Source organism: Trachinotus anak, unplaced genomic scaffold (genome assembly GCF_046630095.1).
Source record: "Trachinotus anak isolate AG129_WGS33_773 ecotype Australia unplaced genomic scaffold, CSIRO_AGI_Tana_v1 ptg000003l, whole genome shotgun sequence".
In the NCBI taxonomy this organism is placed as follows: Eukaryota; Metazoa; Chordata; class Actinopteri; order Carangiformes; family Carangidae; genus Trachinotus; species Trachinotus anak.
Genome location: NW_027273854.1, coordinates 15,391,912 through 15,416,580, shown reverse-complemented (window position 1 = coordinate 15,416,580; position 24,669 = coordinate 15,391,912). Strand labels below are relative to the sequence as shown.

The 24,669-nt window shown below is 39.8% G+C and overlaps 1 protein-coding gene across 1 annotated transcript; it reads left to right on the top strand.

The window, feature by feature from the left end:
• Positions 1-2,661: 2,661 nt before the first annotated feature.
• On the top strand, positions 2,662-19,031 carry LOC139618251 (early endosome antigen 1). The gene is made up of 18 exons (XM_071474025.1): positions 2,662-3,273; positions 4,168-4,231; positions 5,704-6,040; positions 6,330-6,432; positions 6,558-6,693; positions 10,010-10,119; positions 10,266-10,558; positions 10,956-11,182; positions 11,465-11,575; positions 11,672-14,653; positions 15,107-15,245; positions 15,502-15,607; positions 16,168-16,324; positions 16,485-16,577; positions 16,858-16,944; positions 17,282-17,423; positions 17,803-17,894; positions 18,355-19,031. Exons 1-18 carry the CDS (start codon positions 3,254-3,256, stop codon positions 18,409-18,411), a joined length of 5,256 nt encoding a protein of 1,751 aa, XP_071330126.1. The 5' UTR covers positions 2,662-3,253; the 3' UTR covers positions 18,412-19,031.
• The last annotated feature ends 5,638 nt before the right edge of the window (positions 19,032-24,669 follow it).

The window sequence follows — 24,669 nt, the reverse complement described above, 5'->3', positions numbered from 1 at the left end:
AAGTCATGTGACGTCCAGCCAATCACAGCTGGAGCTGCCGGAGCAGCGCAGACAGTGCGCACACACACACACACACACACACACACACACACGCACACGCACACGCACACAGACACACACACACACACACAGACACACACACAAACACACACACACACACGCACACACACACACACGCACACAGACACACACACACACACACACACACACACACACACACAGATGAGTTTTAATCTAAAGAGGAAGATAACTACACTATTAGTGATCGTTACACGTGGTTTCAATGACAGACGCTGAGGGAAACAAGCACAACGTATTCAGGGCTCTGACTCAAGTGAAAGTGAACAGCAAACAGGTAACCTCATAGGACCGTTCCCTTACGGTTCTGGGAACGTTCGTTAAAGGGTAGATTTTCACAACTTTTAGTTATTAAGTTATTTTTGTGGAACCGTCAGAGAACCTTGAGGGAACGTTCCCTTTAGAGCCTTTGGAGAACCTTGAGGGAACGTTCCCTTTTGAACCTTTGGGGAACCTTGAGGGAACGTTCCCTTTAGAGCCTTTGGAGAACCTTGAGGGAATGTTCCCTTTTGAACCTTTGGGGAACCTTGAGGGAACGTTCCTTTTAGAGCCTTTGGAGAACCTTGAGGGAACGTTCCCTTTAGAGCCTTTGGAGAACCTTGAGGGAATGTTCCCTTTAGAACCTTTGTGAAACCTTGAGGGAACGTTCCCTTTAGAACCTTTGGGAAACCTTGAGGGAACGTTCCCTTTAGAGCCTTTGGAGAACTTAGAGGGAACGTTCCCTATAGAACCGTGAGAGAACCTAGAGGGAACGTTCCCTTTTGAACCTTTGGGGAACCTTGAGGGAACGTTCCTTTTAGAGCCTTTGGAGAACCTTGAGGGAACGTTCCCTTTAGAGCCTTTGGAGAACCTTGAGGGAATGTTCCCTTTTGAACCTTTGGGGAACCTTGAGGGAACGTTCCTTTTAGAGCCTTTGGAGAACCTTGAGGGAACGTTCCCTTTAGAGCCTTTGGAGAACCTTGAGGGAATGTTCCCTTTAGAACCTTTGGGAAACCTTGAGGGAACGTTCCCTTTAGAACCTTTGGGAAACCTTGAGGGAACGTTCCCTTTAGAGCCTTTGGAGAACTTAGAGGGAACGTTCCCTATAGAACCGTGAGAGAACCTAGAGGGAACGTTCCCTTTAGAGCCTTTGGAGAACCTTGAGGGAACGTTCCCTTTAAGTTCTCTGAAAGTTCTAAACATAACCTTTAGCAAACGTGTAGAGAACCTTCGCTAAAAGTTGCAGAAATCCAACCTTCGCAGAACCTTCAGGTAGCGTTCCCAAAGGGTTAGATTGTAGCAACCTTAACTAATTTAGCGCAGGGAAATTCTGCCGCAGAATTTTTGTCAACCAGACAAAAGCAAATACTTATGCTGCAGCTGCAGTACATACCGCTCGTCACACCCTCCTGGTCGGGGAGGTGGTCCTGGCTGGACACCGTGCGCGGCTGCTCGTTCACCAGCTAACTGAGGGACCACGGCGGCCTCAGGACTAACGCTGGTTCTCCTCCACTCACAAGACCAGCTCGTCCCCGCAGGTCTCGACGGTGAGAGCGGCCTCCCATGTGTCTTGCTGGCCACACTGTGAATATTAGTATTGGCCCATGTGCTCGCTCTGTATCTCCCTTCCAGCAGCTTACATCCCTTCTGCATCATTCTCTCTTCGTTTGCACATTCAACACCTCCACTTCTCACCACACACATCCATGCTTTGGCAAACACCGCTGATTTTCACACCCTATTCTTCATTTGTGTTACTGTCACTTTTAATCAACTGTATTTACCTGCTTCTCTTGCATGGACTCTTTCCAATTCACAGTCCGAGTCAGTTAGTGATACTTTATGTCATAACATCCTCAGTATTACATGGTATTCATAAATTATAACAAATTTATATTTATTCATGGAATTGTCCTCTGTTCTTAGTTCCTCTGGCAATTTGTTTGACATGTAAATTTATTACAATGATTTGTTTTGCTCTCCATTGTCAGTTTCCATGTGCAAAGTTAATGCAAAATGCCACTGTAGCATCCAAAATAAAGTGATTCATTGAAGTTACACTGTACATTAATCACTGAACTTAATCAGATTTTAGCCTATCCTGCATTTTGAGAGGGGTTGGTCATTATCACTCAATGCTGCTGTGCAATTGCTATGCATACTCTACAGCTGATTCAAAATGGACTTTATACAACATTAAATCCTGAATTCATACAAAGGAGAATGGTGATTGTGAATGTCATTCATAGTTTTCTCATCCATCTAGATTTGAAATGAAATGTGACAATCTGCATATCAAAGTTGTTGTTAAGTAAGCTCAAGTATTTGTAAAATACTGTCAAGCAACATCTGCTGATTGACAAACATACCTCCACGGTATCCATATAACCATTTTTTTTTTTTTTTTTACCAAAAATGAACGTTCCAGGGACATTCATTTTGCTTTTTCTTTCAATATACTGTATTTTTTTTTGTGTGACCACACACAGTTAAATTACCAATTAGTTTAGGCACTTAATCTCTCATTGCATGATGTGGTGTTGGAGATTCAAGAATATAGTCTTCCTCACTCTGAACTGACATTATAGGAGTAGGAGAGTTTTTCTTGGTGTGTAAAAAGCGCTCTTCTTCAGACGAGCGATGTATGTAGGAAATAGTTTTGGATGGGTCAGATCAGGTCACAGCTCACAGATCCATGGTGACAGCTGTGTCACTGTGTGTCCTCAGCAGAGTCAGCAGTCAAATCCCTCTCTGCCGTACTTGAGTGAGTTCATGTGTTTACTGCTACTACTTTGGATTCTGCTGATGTAAAATAAATGTGTAAAATAAAGTGTCTTGATATTAATTTTATTTGGACATTTGGAGTGTTTGTAGAAATTAAAGGCTGGTACATCCAGTTCACTAAAATTACCGTGTAGTAATCCTGTTAAGCAGTTGGCCTAATCCCACAGAACTCTAATGGAGTTTGTCAACTCTGTATGGGATTACGTGGGTGTGTGTGTGTGTGTGTGTGTGTGCGTGTATGTGTTTGGGATACTGTTGTATAGACCTGTTTGTGATTTGTTCTCTCTAGTTTCTGCCAGACTGAGACGGGGTACACTTGTTTTTTGCAGACAGATCAATAATAATATCAGCCATACACTCACACTTTTAGTTCAGTTGTTTAACTCAGTGTATTCTCACTGTGCTGCTAAGAATGATGTCCAAGAAACAAAGGTAAGTCAGCATTATCAAGTTATTTATATAACTATACCTAACCTAACCTATATAACACAGGCGATTCACTTAGATGGGGATAGATGTAAATGAAAAGGACATAGTAATGTATAGTTTTTAGTTGGTAGGTTATTTTGCTGAGGCTGATCAGTTGAAAAGAAAACTCAAGGAGATAAATGCATTCCTGAGCACTGAAAAGAATGTGCAGGGAGTATCCTCAGATGACAGCTGATATATTGTGTACACGTATAACATGCCTTGGGATCACTTCTTTATGGATAAAAACTAGTTTGATATTTGATTATTTACTCTTGATGTTAAAGAGAAGTTAAATAAATAAAATAAATGAAATCTTGGCATTGCCATGGCTGCCAAATCATGTTAAGTTTGCTAATTCATTATGTGTAAAATTAAGGAGTAAAACCAAAAAAGACAGTTTAACACAGCAGTAATGATTTTGCATTGTATTTTTTATTTAAAGAGTGCAGTGGGCTAATTTGGAAAAGGGCTTGTTATATTATCAGTACATAAGGAGCATAGAAAAGATTAGTAACTTGAATGTTGCACTTACACGCTGAATCTCTTGTAACGCCCAGCATCAAACAGTAAGTATGCTGCTGTCTTGAAGTGCACTTAAATAATTGTAAATGCCTGTTACAGAAGGAGGAAGAGTACAGCAGAGTACAATGTGTTCATGAGAAAAAATAATCAACACTCATCGGTGATGCAGATGTTTGCCAACCATACACTATTTCCATTAACCACATTATGACTTCCATTAACACCTACAAGCTGCTCGTGAGCAGCCTTAAAGTAAAAAACTAAAATGGTTGAAAAGCAAGAGGAAAGGTTGCCAGGATGATTTCTGCTGAACTGCTCTAATCTTATCAATAGCAGGTGGCATGAGACGCTCGTAAACTCTAAGACCAATACATCTACACAGAAGAAAGGGGGAAAGGTAAGTACCAAACTCATCTGGAAATTCATTCAAGTGGTGGTCAGGTAATTTAGTAATGTTTCTGACTTTCAGAAGTTTAGTCTGAATATGAATCCTGCCAGAAACGCCACTGACTGATTTATTGCATTGATTTGAAAAAATTCTTGAAATAAGACATTTATATTCTGTGATGAAGTATGTGATTTGATCTCAATACATGTCAAATTCATTAATTGAGTTCATATAGATATGAAGGTAAAGAGGATGAGGCAACACGTGGCTTAAAATAATATTATTTTTAGAAAAATGGATTTTCCCCTGTTTACCAGCATAGTTTTTCAGCTGTGTTTGAAAACACAACACGATAAACAAAATGTGAAATGTAAATGTGTATGGCTGTTGTTGGCATCTGTGAAAATGGTGCACAAAGCCAGTATGATTAATATCCAAACTCATGACTCACTGAAAAGGGGACAATAAAGATTGAGTTTAAATTGTTCTATCTGACCCACTTTATAGTTTTATGTTATAAAATTGGCTCATCAGTCACTGGATCTCCTCCCAAAATAAAATCCCCAAAATACCTTTGGGCATTGCCACAAGAAATAAACTCAGAAACGGAGGCAAATTTGTATTTCGCATTGTGTTGTTTCATTTTATGGAAAAAAAGCCCAAATGCTCTGAATTTTACACGTCACCTCAGTGTATGTTTTTCTGGTTTTGTAATGACAGAAAAATAATTGATTTGCTCCTTTTTCATTTGTTTTGGTACCCATTGGCAAACATCTTTACTGATGTGTTTTACAAGGTCTGAAGACTAGCATCCTTCTACAACGTCCCCCTCCTTCAACAGTATATTATCAACTAAGTATATGAAAATGTTAAACGTTATTGGGCTATATTTACATTGTTACGTTGTTCTGTGATGTTCATTTAACATGGACACAAATTCCACAGAGTTGCTGCATATTTTTGCTTGCATTTGGTTTGATTTATGTTGCCATTGCAGTTAAAGCCTGCACAAGTCGCTAAGTCAGGACTCTTCGAGCCTCTTCTAATTGATTTCTGTCGAGTGCTCTGGCCACAGATTGATTGCCTCTGCAGTTGGTGAGGTTGCATCTACTGAGACTGGAATAGACTTCCTGTGTCTAATGGCTCTCCAATGCTCAAGTGTGATTAAGTTTAATGTCTATGCGTGTGCGTGCGTGTGTGTGTGTCCATGATCACAGTGTTGGTCAGATGGTACTTAAGCAAATTAAGAGCTCTTGTGAGGATTAAAAGGTAAAAGGTTCTCTCCAGTGGTGATTGGATTGTATGTGTCAAAGAGTCTAAGCTGGGATGGGGGTGAGCAAGAGGTGTGATGTTTGACATCTAAATATTGTCACCCCCATAACTGAATAACAGACAGAGCTTTCTATTGTCTTTTGTGATTTATTTCCCTTGACAATCACTGTTAAGCCTCTGCTGTGGCTCTCTGTCTCTGTCTTGCAAAGGACCTAGCAGCACTAACAGCGCCTGTATCTAGCGGTGGTAAACAGGCTGGCAGCAGTACGTCTAAACCCAGCTATGGAAGGAGCAGTAGCCTCAGCAGCAGAGGAAGTGACTCAACTGCAAGTGACAGTAAAGTTGGTGGCAGTTTGAAAAGAAGCAGCCTCAGCCACCGAGGCAGCGTTGGCCACCAGGGCACCAGACAAGCATCTCACCCAGGGAGACCACTCCTCTGCAGCAGCCGGAGTTTCTCATCGCTCCACACCTCCTCTCTGACAGCTGCTCCGTTCATGAGGAGCAGCCGTTCTCTCAACAGACTTGACCAAAGATCCACTGGACAAGGTAATTTATTTATGTGTCATTTATGATTATTTCTTTGTAGTTCTTAAGTACAAATCAGATAATATCTATAGTCAAGAATCCACTAAGCTATATTTCTATAAATCTAAATATAGTGGCTCATTTTCATTGTGAGACAATTAGATTGTTTCTTAATTTGCAACCACAACAAAGAAGTTGATGAATTAAAAAAAAACAAAGATTTTGTAAGCAAATGCTGATAACTATCACCAAAGAAGCTTCTCAAATTGTTTCATGTACAGTTGTTTCTTTACTGCTGTCTCTGAAACAGATTCAGACCAGGCAGCTCCAAGCTCACAAGTTAAAAAAGGACAAACCTCAGAAAAGAAAGCCCTGGATTCTGGCTGCCTGTCGTCCTCTGCAGAGCAAATCAGGTTCGCTGTTGTTTTTTGTTTTTCATTTTATTGTTGTAATGTGAAAATACCGAATGATAGATGGTAGTAACGTTCAGTCAGTAAAAACTGGTTTTGTCCATTCCACCTATGTTTTTATCACTAAGGTATAAGAAAGACCAGTGTCATGGTGATAATGTGGAGGAAATGGAAACAAGCAGCTCCTCTGAGCCACCGGAGTCTTCCTCCTCTTTAGTTACCACCAGTGCATGTCATCATCATGGCAACAAAGCGAAGGAACAGGTACTTTTAGTTTCAGTTTTTATAGCTGTTTTTGATCCTTCACTGCTGATGCTATAACTGAGGTTCCATAGACTATTTTCAATACACAATTATCATTACCAAAATCATTTATGACAACAATATTATCATGATATATGTATAAAGAACATTTATAATAACAATAATCACAATATCTATATTTTACTTTCTAAATATCACGGTTATCATCAATGTATCGCGACATCCCTAGTAAGAACACGTTGGACCTTCTCTTGTATAAAGTCTACTGTAGCCATTTGGGAATTATTCATGTATCTCTACACATAAAGGTGGACATTGCAATGATTATAACTGTCCAATTTCTTAGTTGCCCTGCTTATCAGAACTATTGTAAATGAATAGCCAAATGAACATATTTATCTGGTAGCACTATATTCAATACCCACAAAAGTTGGTGTGCCACAGGGATTCTTTATGGGTCCTGAGTTGTTTACTGTTAATTATCAAACACTTTGTTGTAGATTCTGTTCAGTTAGCCACGGACAAAGAATGTAATTGCACTGCAAGATATATTATCATTGGTTATATCACTGCTTCATGCCAAAAAAGCAAAATTAATGCTTTTCTCAAGAGACACAGTACATAGGCTCCGTAGGCTCTGTGCTCCTCAGGCATGTATGTATGGAAGGTGTTAAAATACAACCAAATATCAAAAACTGCAAAGTATGTGCCTCTAGAACTGATACTGAAATCAAGACAATTTTAGAGATTTGCTTGTAATAAATAGAAAATAGGGTGCAAGAAAATATTGTATTTTTCTTAATAAACATTAAAAAAAATGAGATAGATTTAAGTGAGACACTGTCTCATAGAACTATCATTCAAAATGAAATTAATCCAGGACTAGAAAATAAGGAAAAAATGATTCATTACTTCTCTGAATGAAGCTTCAAAGATTCATGCCTTTTTCTGTTTGCTTGTGTTTCTGCATGTATTTGTGCCAGTACACTTGATGATGAGGCTTGGATGGTTTTTCAGTTTGTAATGTTTCTTGCCCTTTTCATACTGTGGACATTTCCATATTTCACTAAAGATGTCAATCAAAGAGGTTACTGAAGTGGAAGTCAAGTAAAAAAAAAACCTTGGCTGCAGCTTTAACCTCTTTTCTGTGCTAGGAATTAAAACGGTCTGTTCCTGATGTCTCTCGCTCGTCCATCCCTCGATACGTCTGGCTTAAATCCTTTGAGTGCAGAGGTGTTGAGGCCTCTGCTATTGTGAGTCTTATCATGACATATTCATTTTCAGTTTGTGATTTCTTTGCTTCTTTTTTACTAAAACCTCTGCTGTTTTAGTAAATCTCTCCATGTTGACTATTTTATTTTTTAACAAACCAAAATATTACATTGAAATAATAAATGATGATGTTAATTGATAAAGCAATAGATAAAATTAGTGGATTATATCTTATTTATACTCGATACTAGCCAGCTTTTTATATACAGTATTTCTTTGGTAAGGTAAATAAGTTGCTTTACTTCTTCTTCAGCCTGACCTGTTCAACTTTAAGAAAGGATGGATGATGCGGCAGGATGCATCTGGGCAGGTGAACTGGTCAATGCGCTGTCACTTTAGGGGCTGTGGCAATGATTTCAGGATGTACAAGATGATCTTGTGCATTGTCTTTTTCTACTCTGACTGTGAATGTGTCTCCTGTAGTGGCAGAAACACTGGTTTGTCCTGACTGACCAAATCCTGAGGTTCTACAAAGATTCAGTTGCTGAGGAGGTGCGCTGGCATTTTGTTTTGTCAAATGAAAAGAACAAAAAGATAAACATACTTTACAGTTGAAGAAGAAGCTCATATGTCTGTCAATGTGGCGATTGATCCTCGCAAACTTGAATAGGTTAAAAAACAAATCACGAGAACTTGAAACATGACCTCAGAGACCCAGACATATGACAGTCTGCTCAACATTAACTGTGAGTGAATGTCTGAATCCAGGTTCATGATGCATATGCATAAGCTGTCTTGTTCCCTGATTTCAGGCAGCTGATGTGGACGGTGAGATAAACTTGTCCACATGTTTTGACATCACAGAGTACCCAGCTCAGAAGAACTGTGGTTTTCAGATTCATGTGAGTTCAATAGTTTCTGCATAAAATGAATGGTTCGTATAGTTTAATGAATCTGACAACATGTATGTCATCACATGTGATGTGGTCTCTAATGTATGGCACATGTGGCAAGGCATGAACTGGGATTAATCACAAAAACATACAAGGAATTATTTTTAATTAGGCACAGTGAAGGCAAGGACTGTAATGGCTCATTAAATTGTTAGAGCAATAAAATACAGTTAATCAGCTGCTACACAGGCAGGTGGGCTGAATAATATGTGGCGGTGTCTAACCAATCAGAGTCAAGGATCTTTAAGCATCACTTTTGGTTGAAGCTGTTGGTTGGTGCTGGCAGATGAACTCTGCATGCTCACAGTGTAGATTTTGTAGTCATGGACTGTTTAGCTACTACTTTAAGCTACTGTGGACCTGGTATGGATGAACTTTGTGGTAGAAAATAAATTGTGCTCTGTTTTTCTTTTTTTTTTTCTTTGGGATTGAGGCTGTAACAAAATGGACAAGATTGATTTTGGTTTGTGTTACTTTGGTCTTAAATATCTATTGACTATACAAGGAGTCTCCATGTTTCATGATTTACTGTTGCCTTGCTGAAAGTGTGTTGTCATTTCGTTCTGCCACGTTGGAGGAGTGATGTCCACTGGTACCTGGTACCCTGAGTGTCCCCGCCTCTGGATGTTGCCTCTTTGTTTAGTTAATTACACATTTCCCTGCATTGTATTTGATCTCAAGATCAAATGAAATTGAAACCTGAAAAGTTACTTACTGAAATACTACTTCACAGCTCATTCATGAGCTTCACTGTTGTTACATAGCATGTTAATCTGCAACACAGCACAAATCTCCACATGGGAGTTCTTGTTATTGTTGTCTTTTGTTTGCTCAGTGTTTGATGGGAAAAGTTGAAAGAATTCCAGGCACAATATTTTAATATCGGAACATCCAATTCTTCTTTACTGCAACCTATACTTGAAAAATACCTCCACAACACACATTTCCTGCAATAACCATAAAATACTGTATATCATAGTACCTATAAACCAAGCTTCTTCATTTTTCCTCATTGCTGGAGGTAAATCAAGATAATACAGCAGTTTAAATTAACTGTGCAGTATGTTATGACTTTAACTAGCTTTTATAGCCAATACCAATAGATCTTTAATTATAAGGTGTAATTTTGAGTCATATTTCTTTTTCCACAGACCAGAGATGGTGTGTACTCACTCTGTGCAATGACCTCTGGGATGAGACGCAACTGGGTCCAGGCAGTGTTGAAGAATGTGAGACCCAGTCTTACACCTGATGTCAGAAGGTAGATAGCGTGTCAAATTTATAGATGGGATTTACCTTTAAATTGGATTTTACTGTGAATGTACATTATGAAGTATCTTAACTCTAACATTACACGTATTTTACAAATTACCCATTGTAAATAAGTTTCTTCTGTATTCCTCACAGCTCCCAGTCGGAGCAGAAGACTCAACAGGAATCAGCAGATTCAGAGTCGGTTGAGGGTGTGTGGAAGTCTGAACACAAAAACAGTTGTTTACAAGAGCACAAAGCCAGTGACAGGGAACAGGATTCACATCAACAGCAGAGAGACCAGGAGACCACACTGCAGCCAGAAAAAGAACAGAGATCTGCTGATAGAAACTCCACTCCGTCTCCCATCAATCCTCTGCACCAGGTGGAGGAGGGTGACAGTGCTTCCTGTCATCAGTGTCCACCTCTTGTTGCAACCACACAAACTGGTGAGTCACTGAACAAACTGAGAAAAATAAGAAAAAACAATTTTGTCAGTAACTGCTTTTAAAATTAAAGATCCAAATGGAAAATTGATGTAGTTTCCTGCTGTTTAGGGCACTTGTTATATTTTGATTTACTTTATAGAAATATGATCATACTTGATTATTATCATTCATTACATTACATTCAATCAATGATTTATGGATGTACTCCTACTGAAATCCACAATGTATTTGTGAATGTAAAATGCTGCTTTGTATCTCATGTATTCCTGGTTTGCAATAACATGCCACAAACATTAATTTCCTCCATAGACATAGGGGAAGAAACACATACCAATATGTTGTTTCAATACATATGACATTGTGCTAAATTTATCTTTGTGTATGGCCTTCTGTGCAGTGGGTGTGACAAATACATCATTGTGTGCTGAAGGAGCTGGGAGTCACGGCTCTGGCTCCACAGCGGTGCCATCAAGTGACAAAAAATCAAACAAAGAGAGTGAAATCAAGCAGAGTTGGCAAGAAGTTAAGAGTGAGGAGCAACAAGTATCAATGAACACCTGTGAGTGCACGAAAGACCAGGAGATGCCGCTGTGTGAGCAGCAAACTGGACAACTTGTCAAAGAGGTAAGATTTTGTGGGTGTGTGTGTGTATGTGTTTATGCAATTCCACCATGATTTTTTTTTAGAAATATTTCTTTTATTACACGAAACATATACAGTGTGACAAGCAGGAAATAACAAGCAACTTAATATACACCTGGGGATCAATAAAGTATTGTGATTCTGATTCTGATTAACCTCGTAGGAATTGTAAGAATCAGAATCACGCACAAATATGTTTAAAAGTTTACGAAAAGAAACACAAATACATGTTTGGATTGACAATTTGTCACCATTTATCCACAGCTGGAACGAACACAGAAGGAACTGTCTCGACTCCAGCAGTTAAACAGGAATCTGCAGGATGAACTCCAACATGAGAGAGAGAGTCATTCAGGAGAAATGGTTCATCCACAGGTACAACACAAATGACACTCTAAAATATGAATATTTACTATTTTTAGTGGAGATGAAAGTGCGATTTCACTAGTTTGTCCTACTGTTCTCCTGTAGAACGATCTTTCAGTCTCTTTGGAACAAGCGTTGGCTTTACAGCGACTGCAGAAGATAAACCATGACCTCCGCAATGAGCTGGAGGCCCAGAAGAGGAGTCAGGAGGAGGCCAGAGAAGCTGAACTACGACGAAGAGTGGATCTCTTAGCACAGCAAGCTCAGTTACTGGTCACAGGTGATGCCACAGCGCTTGCACAAGCTCATCTGGAGCAAGACCGGCTGCACTTTCATGAGCAGCAGAAGGAGTGGGAGCATTGTGTGTCCTCCCTGAAGTCTCAGCTGAGCACCAGTGAAGAGCAGAGGAAGGAAGCTGAGTCCCGTCTGACACAGCTGCAGCAGGAGTTGCAGAATTTTCACAGTCTCCAGCAGGAGGCCAGTCACTTGCAGAAACATCTCCATGAGGTGAAAACTCAACTTTGTGCCAACGAGGAAGCACAGGCCCAAAAAGAGGCTCGCCTGCAGAAGCACCTCATGCTCCTTCAAGCAAGTCAGGACAGAGAACGGAGGAGCTTGGCTGCTAGCCTGGCACAGGCTGAACAACACTCACAAGACCTTCAGGAGAGACTGGACAGGGCTGAGCAGCAGGTACTGAGCCTGAATAAGACTCAGGCCTGGACCAGAGAAATTGAGGAGGCTCAACAGCAGCTTCAAGAGGAGCTAGCATGCACCGTGTCTGCTGTGGAGAAACTTCAAGAGGAAAGAGAGCAGCTGGACCGCCGCTGTCAAGAGCTACAGAACCAGTTATCTGAGGCAGATGGAGAGGTGAGCAGGCTGCAGAGCCGCTTGAAAACAGAAGAGACGCACTACTACAATCTTGAGCACTCATATGAGAGAGTTTGTGAGGAGCTGCAGGTGGCTTTGGGGAAGGTGCAGCAAAGGGAGTCTGAAACACAGGACATACGAGAGGGCTACGAGAGACTCCTCGACAGGAAGGAGCAAGAGCTGAGTGAAGTTTTGTTGAAGATGGAAGTCTTGGGTAATAGCTTGGAGGAGACTGAAGTGAAGCTGAATGAAATGTTGAAAGTTTGCAACTGCGCCTCTTCTCAGCTGAAGGCTGAGTCATCAGAGCCTGCTCAGCATAATGAGAGACAGCAGCAGACAAATGAGCCTCTCGCTGTGAATGACAGAAGAACAAAGGCAGTAGACAGTGGCCAGCTGTCTAACAGCTCAAATACCATAGATGTTGTCCCGGTAAATGGCAACCTTTCTCACGAGCACGCTAGAAACAGGTCTCGCTCGATTGACCTGTCGTACCAGTACATTGTCGGTGCAGGAGATGACCCGGAAAGGTTTATGTCTGTGATCCAGTTACTTGAAACTAAGCTTTATGTGACTGAGGAGAAGCTAAGAGACATCACGCAAAGACTAGAGGAACACCAGAGTCACATCAGCTGCCAGGACCCCCACCTTTGCTCCCAGCTGACTCAGAGCCGAGCCACTGCCCAGCACCTCAGTCTGCTGCTGCACAGTCAGGCCAAGCAGAGCCAGCGCTTCGCCCAGGACACAGAGAGCCGCTGCAGGATGTTGGCTGGCAGGTTCCAGGTCGCTCTGAACATCATACAAGCCTGCAGGGAGAGGCTTCAAGTCACTCCGATTAATATCGCGCACTTTGAGAAGCAACTTACCACCGTTGCTGCCTGCCTTCAGCAAGGACACAGAGATGCAGAGAAACAACAGCATGAAGCATATAATGCCAGCAAAGGAGAGGACAAAATCCTCAATGATGAGCCGTTAGCTGGAGCTGATAGCAGCATTAGTGCTAAAAGTAAACTCACTAATACATTACCCTCAGAGGATGACATGGCAAGTGTGAGTAAGTGTTTAATGAGAGAACTTTTTGTAGTAGAGAAAATGCTATCTGTCCTTCAGAGTCAATGTGGCATTGGCCAACTGTCCTTAGTCCCAAGAGAAGATGAAGGGGATGCTGCAGAGAGGTACAAAAGCATAATCTCTCAAAGGATAGCCTTAAAAACAGAAAGTAGGACTGAGTCTGGGAAAGCAGGATGTGTCAGCGATGAACCCTTGGAAGAAGCCATCGGCAGAGTCTGTGCTGAAGCTGAGCTAATTTATTCTGCCTTAAAATGTCAGCAGCAATATGAAAATAATCAAGAAGAGGAGCAGAAAAAGAAGGGTCTGGCAGATATCAATCCGCCAGAGTTGGCTCCTTACAAGGAGCAAGTGAAGGTAGAGGGCAGAGGTTTAGAAGAAGCTACAAAACCTGTTGAAAAAGGCCAATCTGATGACAAAAAGGAGGAGGCCGAGAAAGAACCAGAATGGTTTGAGAGACTTATATCCCAGCTGCAAAGAAGGGCCAAGTTCTTAAACCAGCTCTGCCAGGAGATCTCTGATGGACCAGGGAGTGAGCGCAGTCTGGACTGTAGCGGACAAAGTGATTCAGCTGTAGATATGAATTGGATGCAGGAGCAGGTAAAACTGATTTATTTGTCAAACAGGTTGCACTTGGATTTAGAGCAGGAGTTGCATCAAAGCGAGGTGTTACAGAGCAAACTACAAGCTTTGTGCAAAGAACAAGACATCACATTAATGGATGAGCAGGCCTTTAATCACACCTTAGGTCAGCTTCAGGAGGACAACAGTGTTCTGAGACAAGAACTAGAGCGCACTGAGCAAAAGATCATATCTGTAGAGACTGAGAACCAGAGGCTCCTGGAAGACATACAGAAAATTGAGGATTATCATGAAGAACGGAGGGAAACACTGGAGGCAAAGTTTCAAGAAAAGATAAGAGAACTGCAGCAGATCCATGAAGAGGAGATGAAACACTTGCATGGTTACTACACCAAAGAGAAACAGACCAAAACCTGCACAGACGCACCTGCTTCCACTGACAGTATCTCCTCTGCCTCGCTAGACCAGGCTGTGCTGGAGAGAAAAACAAAAGAGGAGCTTGGGACTCAGGTGGTGGGAGGTGATGCAGTGGCAGTGAGGGAGGCTTACCGGAAAGATCTTGAAAAACTTGAGGTAACAAAGACCTTATTTCTTTTTTCAAATAATATTAAATTAAATATTAAATGGAATTTCATTACCTCAGTTCTAGCTTTTAAAGGTTTTTTACAGTGGGAAAATTGAAGCGTGAGCGTATAGTTTGCTCGTCTATTTAACTATTTAACTTTATTCATGTGTATTTGTTCTCTGTAGTATTTTGAATAAAATATTGACTCATCAAGACACAGTTGTGTGTGTGTGTGTGTGAGAGAGAGAGACAAAAAGCATAAGCAAGCACACACAAGCACTACAGAGCTGTATATCCAGTTCCTTTCTACTAAATATATGCAAAAGTTATTGTATTCTTTACTGATTGTAAAGCCCCTTGACACAAACTTGTGATCTGTGATACTGGGCTATATACATTAAATTTGACTTGATTTGACTTGATATATATTAATGATGAACTATTTCTAAATTTCATCACAGGATCATGGTTTCACTGCTATGGAGGACATGCACAGGAAGCTGATAGGAGATCTACAGCAGCAGCATAAGACAGAGGTGGCTGCACTTCTGAAGGAGAAAGACCAGCTGCTGCAGGAAGAGACAGCTGCCACAATGGCAGGTAAAATGGTTCAGAAAGAAACTATGCAAAAATAAAAGCAATGTAGAGCCATTCAATCAATTCATTACTGAAGTGAACTTTTTTTTTCTGTGATGGGGACATTTTTCAGAGGATGATTAAAGGGCATCTCTGTAACAACGTAGAAACAGTTGAAAATCAGTTGAATTGCATTAGATGTATGAATGCTATAAATAAGAAATGAAGCAACTCTGGAGAACAGCGGTACACAAATTATGTCACCTCTTATTATTTGCAGCAATTGTGGCGATGAGGAGAGCCCATAGAAAGGAGCTCGAGAAAAGCCGACAGTCTCAGCACATCAGGGAGAGTGCTGACATCACGCAACTGCACATGGAGTATGAGTGAGTAACTTCTGATCCTTTATCAATGTTTGATTCTTCATTACATTGAAGAGCTGTGTATGTCTAACTAACTGCAGTATGTATTGCAGGGCTGTTGTTTTGGATGTGATTAGACTGTGATGATGAATAAACTGGTAACTCAGTGTAGATGCTGTTTGGCAGGTGCAGAGTAACAGCATGAGTTACAGTGGATACTGGTTTTTTTTTGTGAGTGTACCAAAAGCTGTATATTCACAGTATTTCCATCATTCAATGCAGCCCTGATAGTAAATTCATTTGTAGCTCTGTTCTGATGTTGCCATTTTACATCTTGAATAATTTCTCAATTTTTTCACATTTTCTTCTGGTTGTGCTTCTTGTAATATCAGCATTTGTCAGTGTTTCCACAAAGAAGAATTAATCAGTAATTACTAGACATTTTTTTTATCAGTTCCTCATAATAGCTTTTTAAACTTACCATTTTAAACAAATATTAATCACTTCTTCTCAGTACATTTTCTTCCAAAATGTTGATCACCTCACTGTACAACATCGCCTGTGCTTCTGCTGTGCCACTGCAGGAAGGAGATCCAGTTATTGCACAAGGAGCTGGAGGTGCTGTCGGTTCAGCACACTCAGAAATGCCTGGAAAACTCTCATCTGAGCCAAGAGCTGCATGATGAGAGAAAATCCTTGATGCAGTACCAAAAAGAAAACCAGGAGCTGAAGAAGAAGCAGGTATAAACATTTTCTTTTCTCGGAGGTTTCTCAGACAGTGTCGCTGAATATTCCTTATTTGTACTGACTTAACATATCAACAACTAGATAGTGTAAACACTGTGTGTGTGGGTGTATTTCTAAAGTCATTTGTAAATTTTATCTCCTGTCATCCTCTAAGAGAGAGACAGATGAAACGTCTCAGCTACATTTCTCACTAAATGGGAAACAGTCACATGTGGCCGCACAAACAAATGACTTCTATGAGATGGAGGTAAGTGACTGGAAAGACAGAGAGAGAGAGTCACACTTTTATCTTTGTCCCACATCATGAAGTCTCCTAAATGTCCTATAAGTATCTGCTACAAATGCACCGATAATGTCTGTGTCTTGAGTTTTACTTTGTTTGTGACAGCATAACATATATATTTGTGATTTTCAGTAAAATTGCCTGTCTTAAATATTCAACTTATTTATTTTTGATGAATCCAGTTTGAGATTATTGTGTATGTATACTTAATCACACTGTGCTGATGCACTTTGTCGTGCTGCAGGTGATTCTGCGGGCGAGGGAGGCAGAGATGCAGTTTCTCAGACAGGAAGCTCGCTCACTCAGAGAAGAGTTGAAGATTGCTCGAATGGTACTGAAATCTCTTTGAGCCTCTGGGGATCTTTCTGGATTATAAATCATATTACAGATTAGACGTTAGACAATCTTCTGATTAGTAGATGAATGTGAATCAAATATCAAAAAACAAGACAATATCTGTTTATTTCCCTGATGAAGTTACCTTGACAAAGGCAGATAAATGGAATTATTTATATGATTATGATTGTACATATAATTAACTGTATGTAATTGATGCAAACATAAATGTGCAAATCCAAACTTGTTATTTCTGTGGCCTGTCTAATAATATATGTATTATTCATTTGACAATCTGTGATTTTACACTGACATGTTTGTGTATGTAACAGGACAAAATATATGCCCAGAACAAGCTGAAGGCCCTCTACAAGAGCAGCCAGGATGAACCCCATCATGATGTCAACAAAACCAGTGAAGAGCTCAAGTTTGCCACTTGGTCTCCAGGCAGAGATGCTTCAGGACAGAACCTCAGTGAGACACTTTTTTACTTTGTGAACATTATAAAATCTAAGAATAACTAACTGAGATTTCAACTCACTAGCACTGACATCTTCTCAGTTCTTATGGAATAGTGGTCCCTATTTTTGTCAGTATGTGGCTGATGATGAAATGAATGTTTAGATCCACCCTAAAGCCACAGTTTGACATTTTGGCAAATAAGCTCATTCGCTCTCTTGGTGAGAGTTAGATGAGAAGATTGGTACCACTCTCATGTCTGTACGGTTAATATGGAGCCAAAGCCAGCAGCTGATAAGGATAGGTTGGCATAAAAACTAAATTTTTCCCAGGATGTCAAACTACTCCTTTAATCCCTGCCACTCTGTATTTACTGCACTCTTTGTTTTCTCAGAGGACTCCATGACAAATACAAGTAATGTGGCTTTTCTGAAGAAACCAGAGAAATCCTCCCTCACACGTCAGATCAGAGGAGTGAGATCAAAGGTAAAAGCTGCTGCTGCAACAAAAAGAAGGTTTTTGGAGCCATTACTCATCTATCAAGTACATAAAAGTATCCGGGTCTGTAATTATAGGTTGCATGTGTCATGTATAATTTTAAATAACTCGTTAAGTTTAACGCTGTAATAAAATTGTGCGTTAAATAATACACAATAATGTTAACTCATCAGAAAATAAAAGTAATCCACTGCACGAGCAATGCAGTGTAACAAGCAGACATTTCCAATTAAAATCAATAGCAGTCTAATCTTCACAAATTAAATAGAGCTATTCAACGCTTTTGTTGTCATAAATCTTGTCTATTGTTGAATGAACAAGAAACAATTTTAACCCTTTTTAAACTCTGACCTCACAGTGAAGTGCTTCAGTCATACTAACTATACATTCAACAAAACATTCACTCTTACTTTTATCACTTGTCTTTTTTTATGCGTTTTGTTTGCAGAGTTTGAAGGACGGCCTTTCTGTCCAAGAACGAATGAAGCTTTTTGAGTCATTCTGAGCTGAACAAAGAGGGAGAAGGTGGAGTCTGCACATCAGAGAGAAGCTGCTGTGTTTCTGTCTATTATGTATGTGTAACTTTTGATGTTACACACTGTGTATTATTTTATGTGTAACTTTTTTAACTGTTGAAAACTGTTGTGTGTGTGTGTGTGTGTGTGTGTGCGCGTGTGAGGGAGAAGTAGCATCACAATACCACTGGAGGGAGCAACAAACACTGGCTTTTCTAGATGATCATTTCTTAAGGTTTTCTCACTCTGCAGCATAACAGAGAATTCACAAAGAAATGATATTTATATGTTCACTGTGTAACTTATAGATACACTCCCTGTGTTTTCACTAAAAGAAAAGTCAAACAGTATTGTACCAGTAGATGCAGCATAATACAACATTTACCCTCTTTTCTGTTCTCCAGTTGTTGCAAACAAAAGCACTTATGGAGCTGTTTTATGACCAAAATATAAAATAAGGACAAATTTTAGGAAGGTTACAATTTTTTTTTTTTATCAGTAAATGAAAAAAATTGTCATAATGTGTGTAGATTTTGTATTCTGGTATCATTCTGTTATGCAAACACAGACAATAAAGTATTTGCATCTTTGAAAACCAAAAACCAAAAAATGTTTCCCTGTTGCCTTCTGGCAGTATCTGGTTGTGAGTAAATATCTGTAAATAACACTAATATACAATTTATGAAATATACACGTGGTAACATCTTAAACATTCGTGTCTATATGGTCCTCATCACTGGATATAATGCTGGGTTCATGTCATAAGGATGGTTGGTAGAGATCGGAAAGAGTCTCATGTTAACTATGTTCACACAATTCAAGATTGTTGTGTGGTTGTGTGGTAAAAATACTGTGACATCACAATATAACGCCTGATGTGAGACAGTTATTAAATCACCACATTAGTTATTATTACAAATTATTAAACGCCAAGTCAGATCAGAGCTTTCAGAAGTTTCTCAGTCATAATTAAACCTTGGAAGTTGATGTGAATGCTGTTTTCAAATTGGAAATCACGGCATCAATATGAGAGAGAAAGTTTCCTGTAGAGTTTTGGTCAGAAATATTTGACTCAAATAAACAGTGTCAAGATTTGCTGCATGAATAGGCCACGATCTGGGTTACGCATTATGAACCGTTTAATATTAGTAAGAAAACACCAAACATGACATAACATCCAAATACTGTACTGCCACTTCATGCACTTCATACAGTAAAATGAGGTGTCCCCAGGGTTTTCAGTTTAAACACACAGAGCTGGTGCAGATACTATGACGACATCACGTGTTGTTGGTGCTGCTTTAGTGAACAGCGCTGACAGTGTGTGACACAGTGTGAACCTGAGACTCGGGGGCGCAGCAGCAAATGAGGAGGCTTGTACAGGAAAACACTGATATCTGCTCTCACATGGGACACACACTGCTCATTGGCGCTGGAGTGATGCACCGAGCCTGCAAATCACAACACACTGCAGCAGGGTCTCCAACTTCATACCGCCTGTCATACTGAAGGAAAAGAGCCAGAGAAGACCCTGAGATCCCAAACACTGCAATAACATCTGAATGACTGTCTTATTATTTATCACTGCTTCTGTCTTATATGAATATACTGTCAAGTAATGTGCCTCGCAATACTGAGAGGTGTGCTACAGTTTGGCTCAGATAATATATTAGCTTAATATGTGAAAAATATTAATATGTGTTCTCATGCCTTACTCTACTTTACTCTAATTTAGTTTTTCCAACTTTATTCTGTGGAAACAGACTCTCAACAATAAATCTCTACGGCTCCAGAGATGTGGTTGCTGTGTAAATTATAAATCACTGCTCCCAGTGTCCTTGCAAGGAACCTAAACTTGATGTTGCTCTGTTCCTTGGAGTCACACTCCTGAAGAGGAATATGGCACCTCATTAAAACCCAACACTCATCTTTCCTTTCCTGTGACTGCAGCGTGTGAAACTCCACTCATGTGAGCCAACACCTCCAAAGAGCAAAGCTGACTCTTAATGTTATCCATCATGGATATAACTCTGCACCTTTGAGGTTCGCACCTCAAAGTCACAGGCTCGCCATGACAGTTGAAACAACATAAACGCCAGTTCTTCTCCGAAAATCAACTTTCACATCAGGCAGGTTCATCCTCAGTCACAGAAGTAGAGTGACAAGTGAAGTTTATACCCTTCAAAGCTCAAAGTTGATCACGGACAGAATAAAATGTGCATGAAAGTTCAAGCTTCACATTGGAAATAGTAGTTTACAAAATAATCTAACCTGAAGTCCTTTTACAAGCTTTGAAAGTACTGAAGCTTTCATCTTTCATCTGCTAATGAATATTGTTAAATCTGTATTGAAAGCTGTGGCAGAAGCTACTAATTGGACAAGACCTAAAACAATCAATTATTTGATTGCAGAAAGTTAACCAGAAACTATTCGTCATGAAGTCAATATCTCAAACATCCTTTGGTTCCAGCTTCTCAAATATCAGGACTTTCCTCTTTTTCTGTTTTACATCATTGTAAACTCAATGTTTTAGGTTTGACCTGTTTTTTAGATTAAAGAAATATTTTTGAAGAGGTGATCTTGGGCTCCAGGAAACAGTGATGGCCCTTTTTCATCATTTTCTGACAATTTGTAGGGGTATCAACTAATCAGTTATTGGCAGATTAGTTGATACTGAAAATTAGTTGCAAGCCTGCAGTGGATTGTTTTGTCATGTGTAAACTACATTTTAATTTGTTCCACTCTGAGTTGTCATGTTAACTTCTCTTGTATCTCAGAAATGTAAAGATTCTTCTTTTAATTGGATTTGTCAGTGTAACAAAAGGGTAAATGCATACAAAAACTTTCTGTATAACCGTAACTTCAAGGATCCAGCAGTTATTTCTGCATTTCTTCTTACTGGTACCAGTAGGCTGCAGTATGTAGCTCTCCTCAGATTGAAGTTACCAACATTATCTGCAATAATATATTAAAAAGCATGTCTCTGACAAAGTCAGGGATCCTGGTATTACCCCAGTGGGTATAATACACAGACAGTTGACCAAGTAAGTGAAGTTAACTGAAATATGGGATAACTGAAACAAGTGTATGTATGGATTATTTTTTTAAACAGGACAAAATAAAGTGATTTTCATTGGTAAAATACCAACGTGTCTCAGTTTGTTTCTGCATTCCTCTGTGTGTGATACAGTGTATGCGTGTATGCACACCTGCAGGGTTTGTTCTGAGTCGAGCTGCCCCACAAACGCTCCCGGTCCTCATGACTGATCAGTGGATGATGTAGCAACACCAGCGCACAGATGCACCTGCTCAGGCTGTAAAAATAAGTGGCCCATTTTGTCATGCAAAGATCAATTACAGCAACCAGCAGTGGAGCTGCTCTGATCAGTGAGCGCAGCCTGCTCCCCCAATGATCCACTTCAGACATGTTTACACTGCAGCTGACAGGACCACATTATTTTTCCTCTCACTTGTGACACAGATCTGTGTTTGTGTTTCCAAATCACTGTCACCTGCAAGGAGCTGCACTGACTTCTTTTTCCATTTTAGTTTGAATGGATTTTTTGTTACAAAATCAGGTCCAGAGGCGTGTGACCTACATGCAACTTGTTCGCTCCAACTCAAATTTGTCAGTGTTTCCATGACAATGGATGAATCCTGCGTTGTTCACCTGAGACAAATATAAATTTGGCACCAACATCAATTTGGCAACGCCAGCCTCGGCATGGAGGATGAGGAAGATGATGATGAGGAGGGCTATGAGGTATTTGGGGAAGCACTGTAACACAGTCAGCTCTTGTATTGTATGTAAGTAAAATGTGTCATCAACCAGGAAAACATGAACATGAAGATGTGAAGCATATTTCTATTTGATATTATCATCTTGAAAGGCCATAAGCAGTCATCCTGTATAAATGACTTAAAGGGAAAAACAACAAACTGCTGATAAAACTTTTACTTTTTCATAACAGTGAAAATGTTATATATGTTGTGACTGCTTTAAAAAATTTTTTTTTCATAATTCTTATCTCTTTCTGTTACAGTCAGCTGGAAGCAGATCTGTGAATGACTGGAGACCTTATGCAGACAGACTGAGACTTTCAGACCATGATGTTAAGCTTTTTATCTGCATTATAATAGAGAGCTAAACATTGTTTGTGATGGAAAAACACTCACATTTCTTGTTTTTCTTGTGAAAAACAGAAAAGTTTCATGAATCTTTTTCGACTGACAGTAAGAAAGACCTGGATTCAACCTTCAGTCCTTAATGTGTGGAGCCAACATGGCCTCCCTGAGTTATTTTTCAAGGAGAGAGCACTTTATCATTATATGGCAGGATGTTGATTAGGCTGCTCTGGAGCATGTTCCCTAACTGGAGCAGGCTGGTTGGTGAACAGCTCCCTAAAAAAAAGCCCTGTGTCTTGTGTTTGTGCAGCATTTCTTTTAGTTGGGTGGGTGCACGACGCCTCTCTTCCCCACTCACAGGTTGTTTTTATCAGTGTTGGCTGCCAACAGAGACTCTCTCTACTGTATTTCCAGCTTTTGTGTTTGTTCTCTATCTTCTTTGATCACGGCTGTGTAACACAGGCCTGCAACCATTTTTTTAGGATCTTGCAGTGAAGAACACTTTATTCCAAAAATTGTTTTTTTTTTCTGATGTTATTTTAAACAAATTTTATCCATAGAAGATGAAAAAACTCACTGAGCCACTGTAACCTGATGTGATAGCACTTTATGTTCCAGCTAAATGTAACAAGGTAATACTGGGTTAATACTATACAAATACTCTAAGACTATATTGTGGAAATACCTCAGAAATAACAATGAAAGCAGAAGCAATTTAATGGTACAGTAATGATATAATATTAATAATGATATAATAATATTGTACACATGATAATATAATATGATATTAAATTAGTGGCTAATCTCCTCATAATAATCAAGTAATAATAATCATATCTGTGTAATAACAGGGCTGATATCTGTGAAAAATTCGTTACTGGTGGTAATAATATATGGGGTAATGCTTTGATGAGAAGGAGGGAAATACAGGGCTAATAAATGGGGTATTATGCTATAATAATTAAGCATGTTTTCATAAGGGTGACATCATTGTAATATCTTCACATTGACATTAAAATGACTGTAAAAATCATCTTCATACACTGGATTTTTTTTTTTTTTTTTTTAATCTGGAAACACAATTAGTAGTTCCAGTGTAATAACCATGTAAAAATCAGCCCTCATTTGTTGGATGTGGGCATTAAGGTAGAAACTCCTGTTTTCATCATCAGTAGGTCAGTATGTAAGACACACTAAATGATAAAAGCGAAAAGAGATGAGACAGATGTTGAATGAAAGTGGCACTATCTCACTGGGCTGACCTGTGTGGCTGTGATCACAGGTTATTCATAATGTGTGAGGTGTTTTGTTTATTTCTAGCTTTAATCAACTATGTTTCCTTCAGCTGAAAGGGAAAAACAAGTTACAAATTCCAAGCTCTTGCTCAAAGATTTTTTTTTTATTAATGTGGTACTACCAAGTTGAAGCCAATAACACAAGAGGTAATTTAAAAACTCAACAGCAGATAAATGTGTCGACTAACTGTGCTGTAGATGTAGCTGTGGAAAATAGAACAATGAACCAAACCTGCAGAAACACACAGTGAGCATGAGCAGCAGGAGTGCTGGTGAGAGTGGACGAAACAGACGGTTACACAGTTGTATAATTGGAGTACCTGCCATGCTCCTAATCCTGAGTGTCCTGCCAGAAGCAGTTACCCTCATGTCTAACTGGGCTTTGAGTAAACATCCTGTGCTCTGACTGGTGTCTCCTGCACCACACAGGGATGACCACAGTGTGACATAATACTTGAAATGTATCAGGAGAGTGCGTGCTGACAATCTGAAAGATGATCGAACGCTGCAGCTTGTGTCCTTAGTGTGGTCAAACCTGGCCCACTTTGTCCTGCCGCAGTGAGGCGGCCCTTTAAATAACTCGCTGGGTACAAGGTACCGGCCGGGCTCTGGGCTCTGTCCCGATAGCACACTTCCCATCCCCATCTGGTCTGCCATCTCCTAACTGAACCCATAACCCATTTACAGGCCTGACATCAGTACAGTAACAGTGACATGGAAGTAAAGCTATTAAAAACACACACATTCACTCACACACACTTTACATCTTAAGGTTTGACATGTGTATAAAAAGGTTTATCATTGAATGACAGTTACAGCCAAATGTTA

What these genes read in the sequence shown, in the direction of transcription:
- LOC139618251 (XM_071474025.1), top strand. Translation starts at nt 3,254, where the DNA reads ATGATGTCCAAGAAACAAAG. An exon ending in CCAAAGATCCACTGGACAAG is followed by an intron (nt 6,041 to 6,329) that starts GTAATTTATTTA and finishes TCTCTGAAACAG; the next exon opens with ATTCAGACCAGGCAGCTCCA. An exon ending in GCAACAAAGCGAAGGAACAG is followed by an intron (nt 6,694 to 10,009) that starts GTACTTTTAGTT and finishes CTTTTTCCACAG; the next exon opens with ACCAGAGATGGTGTGTACTC.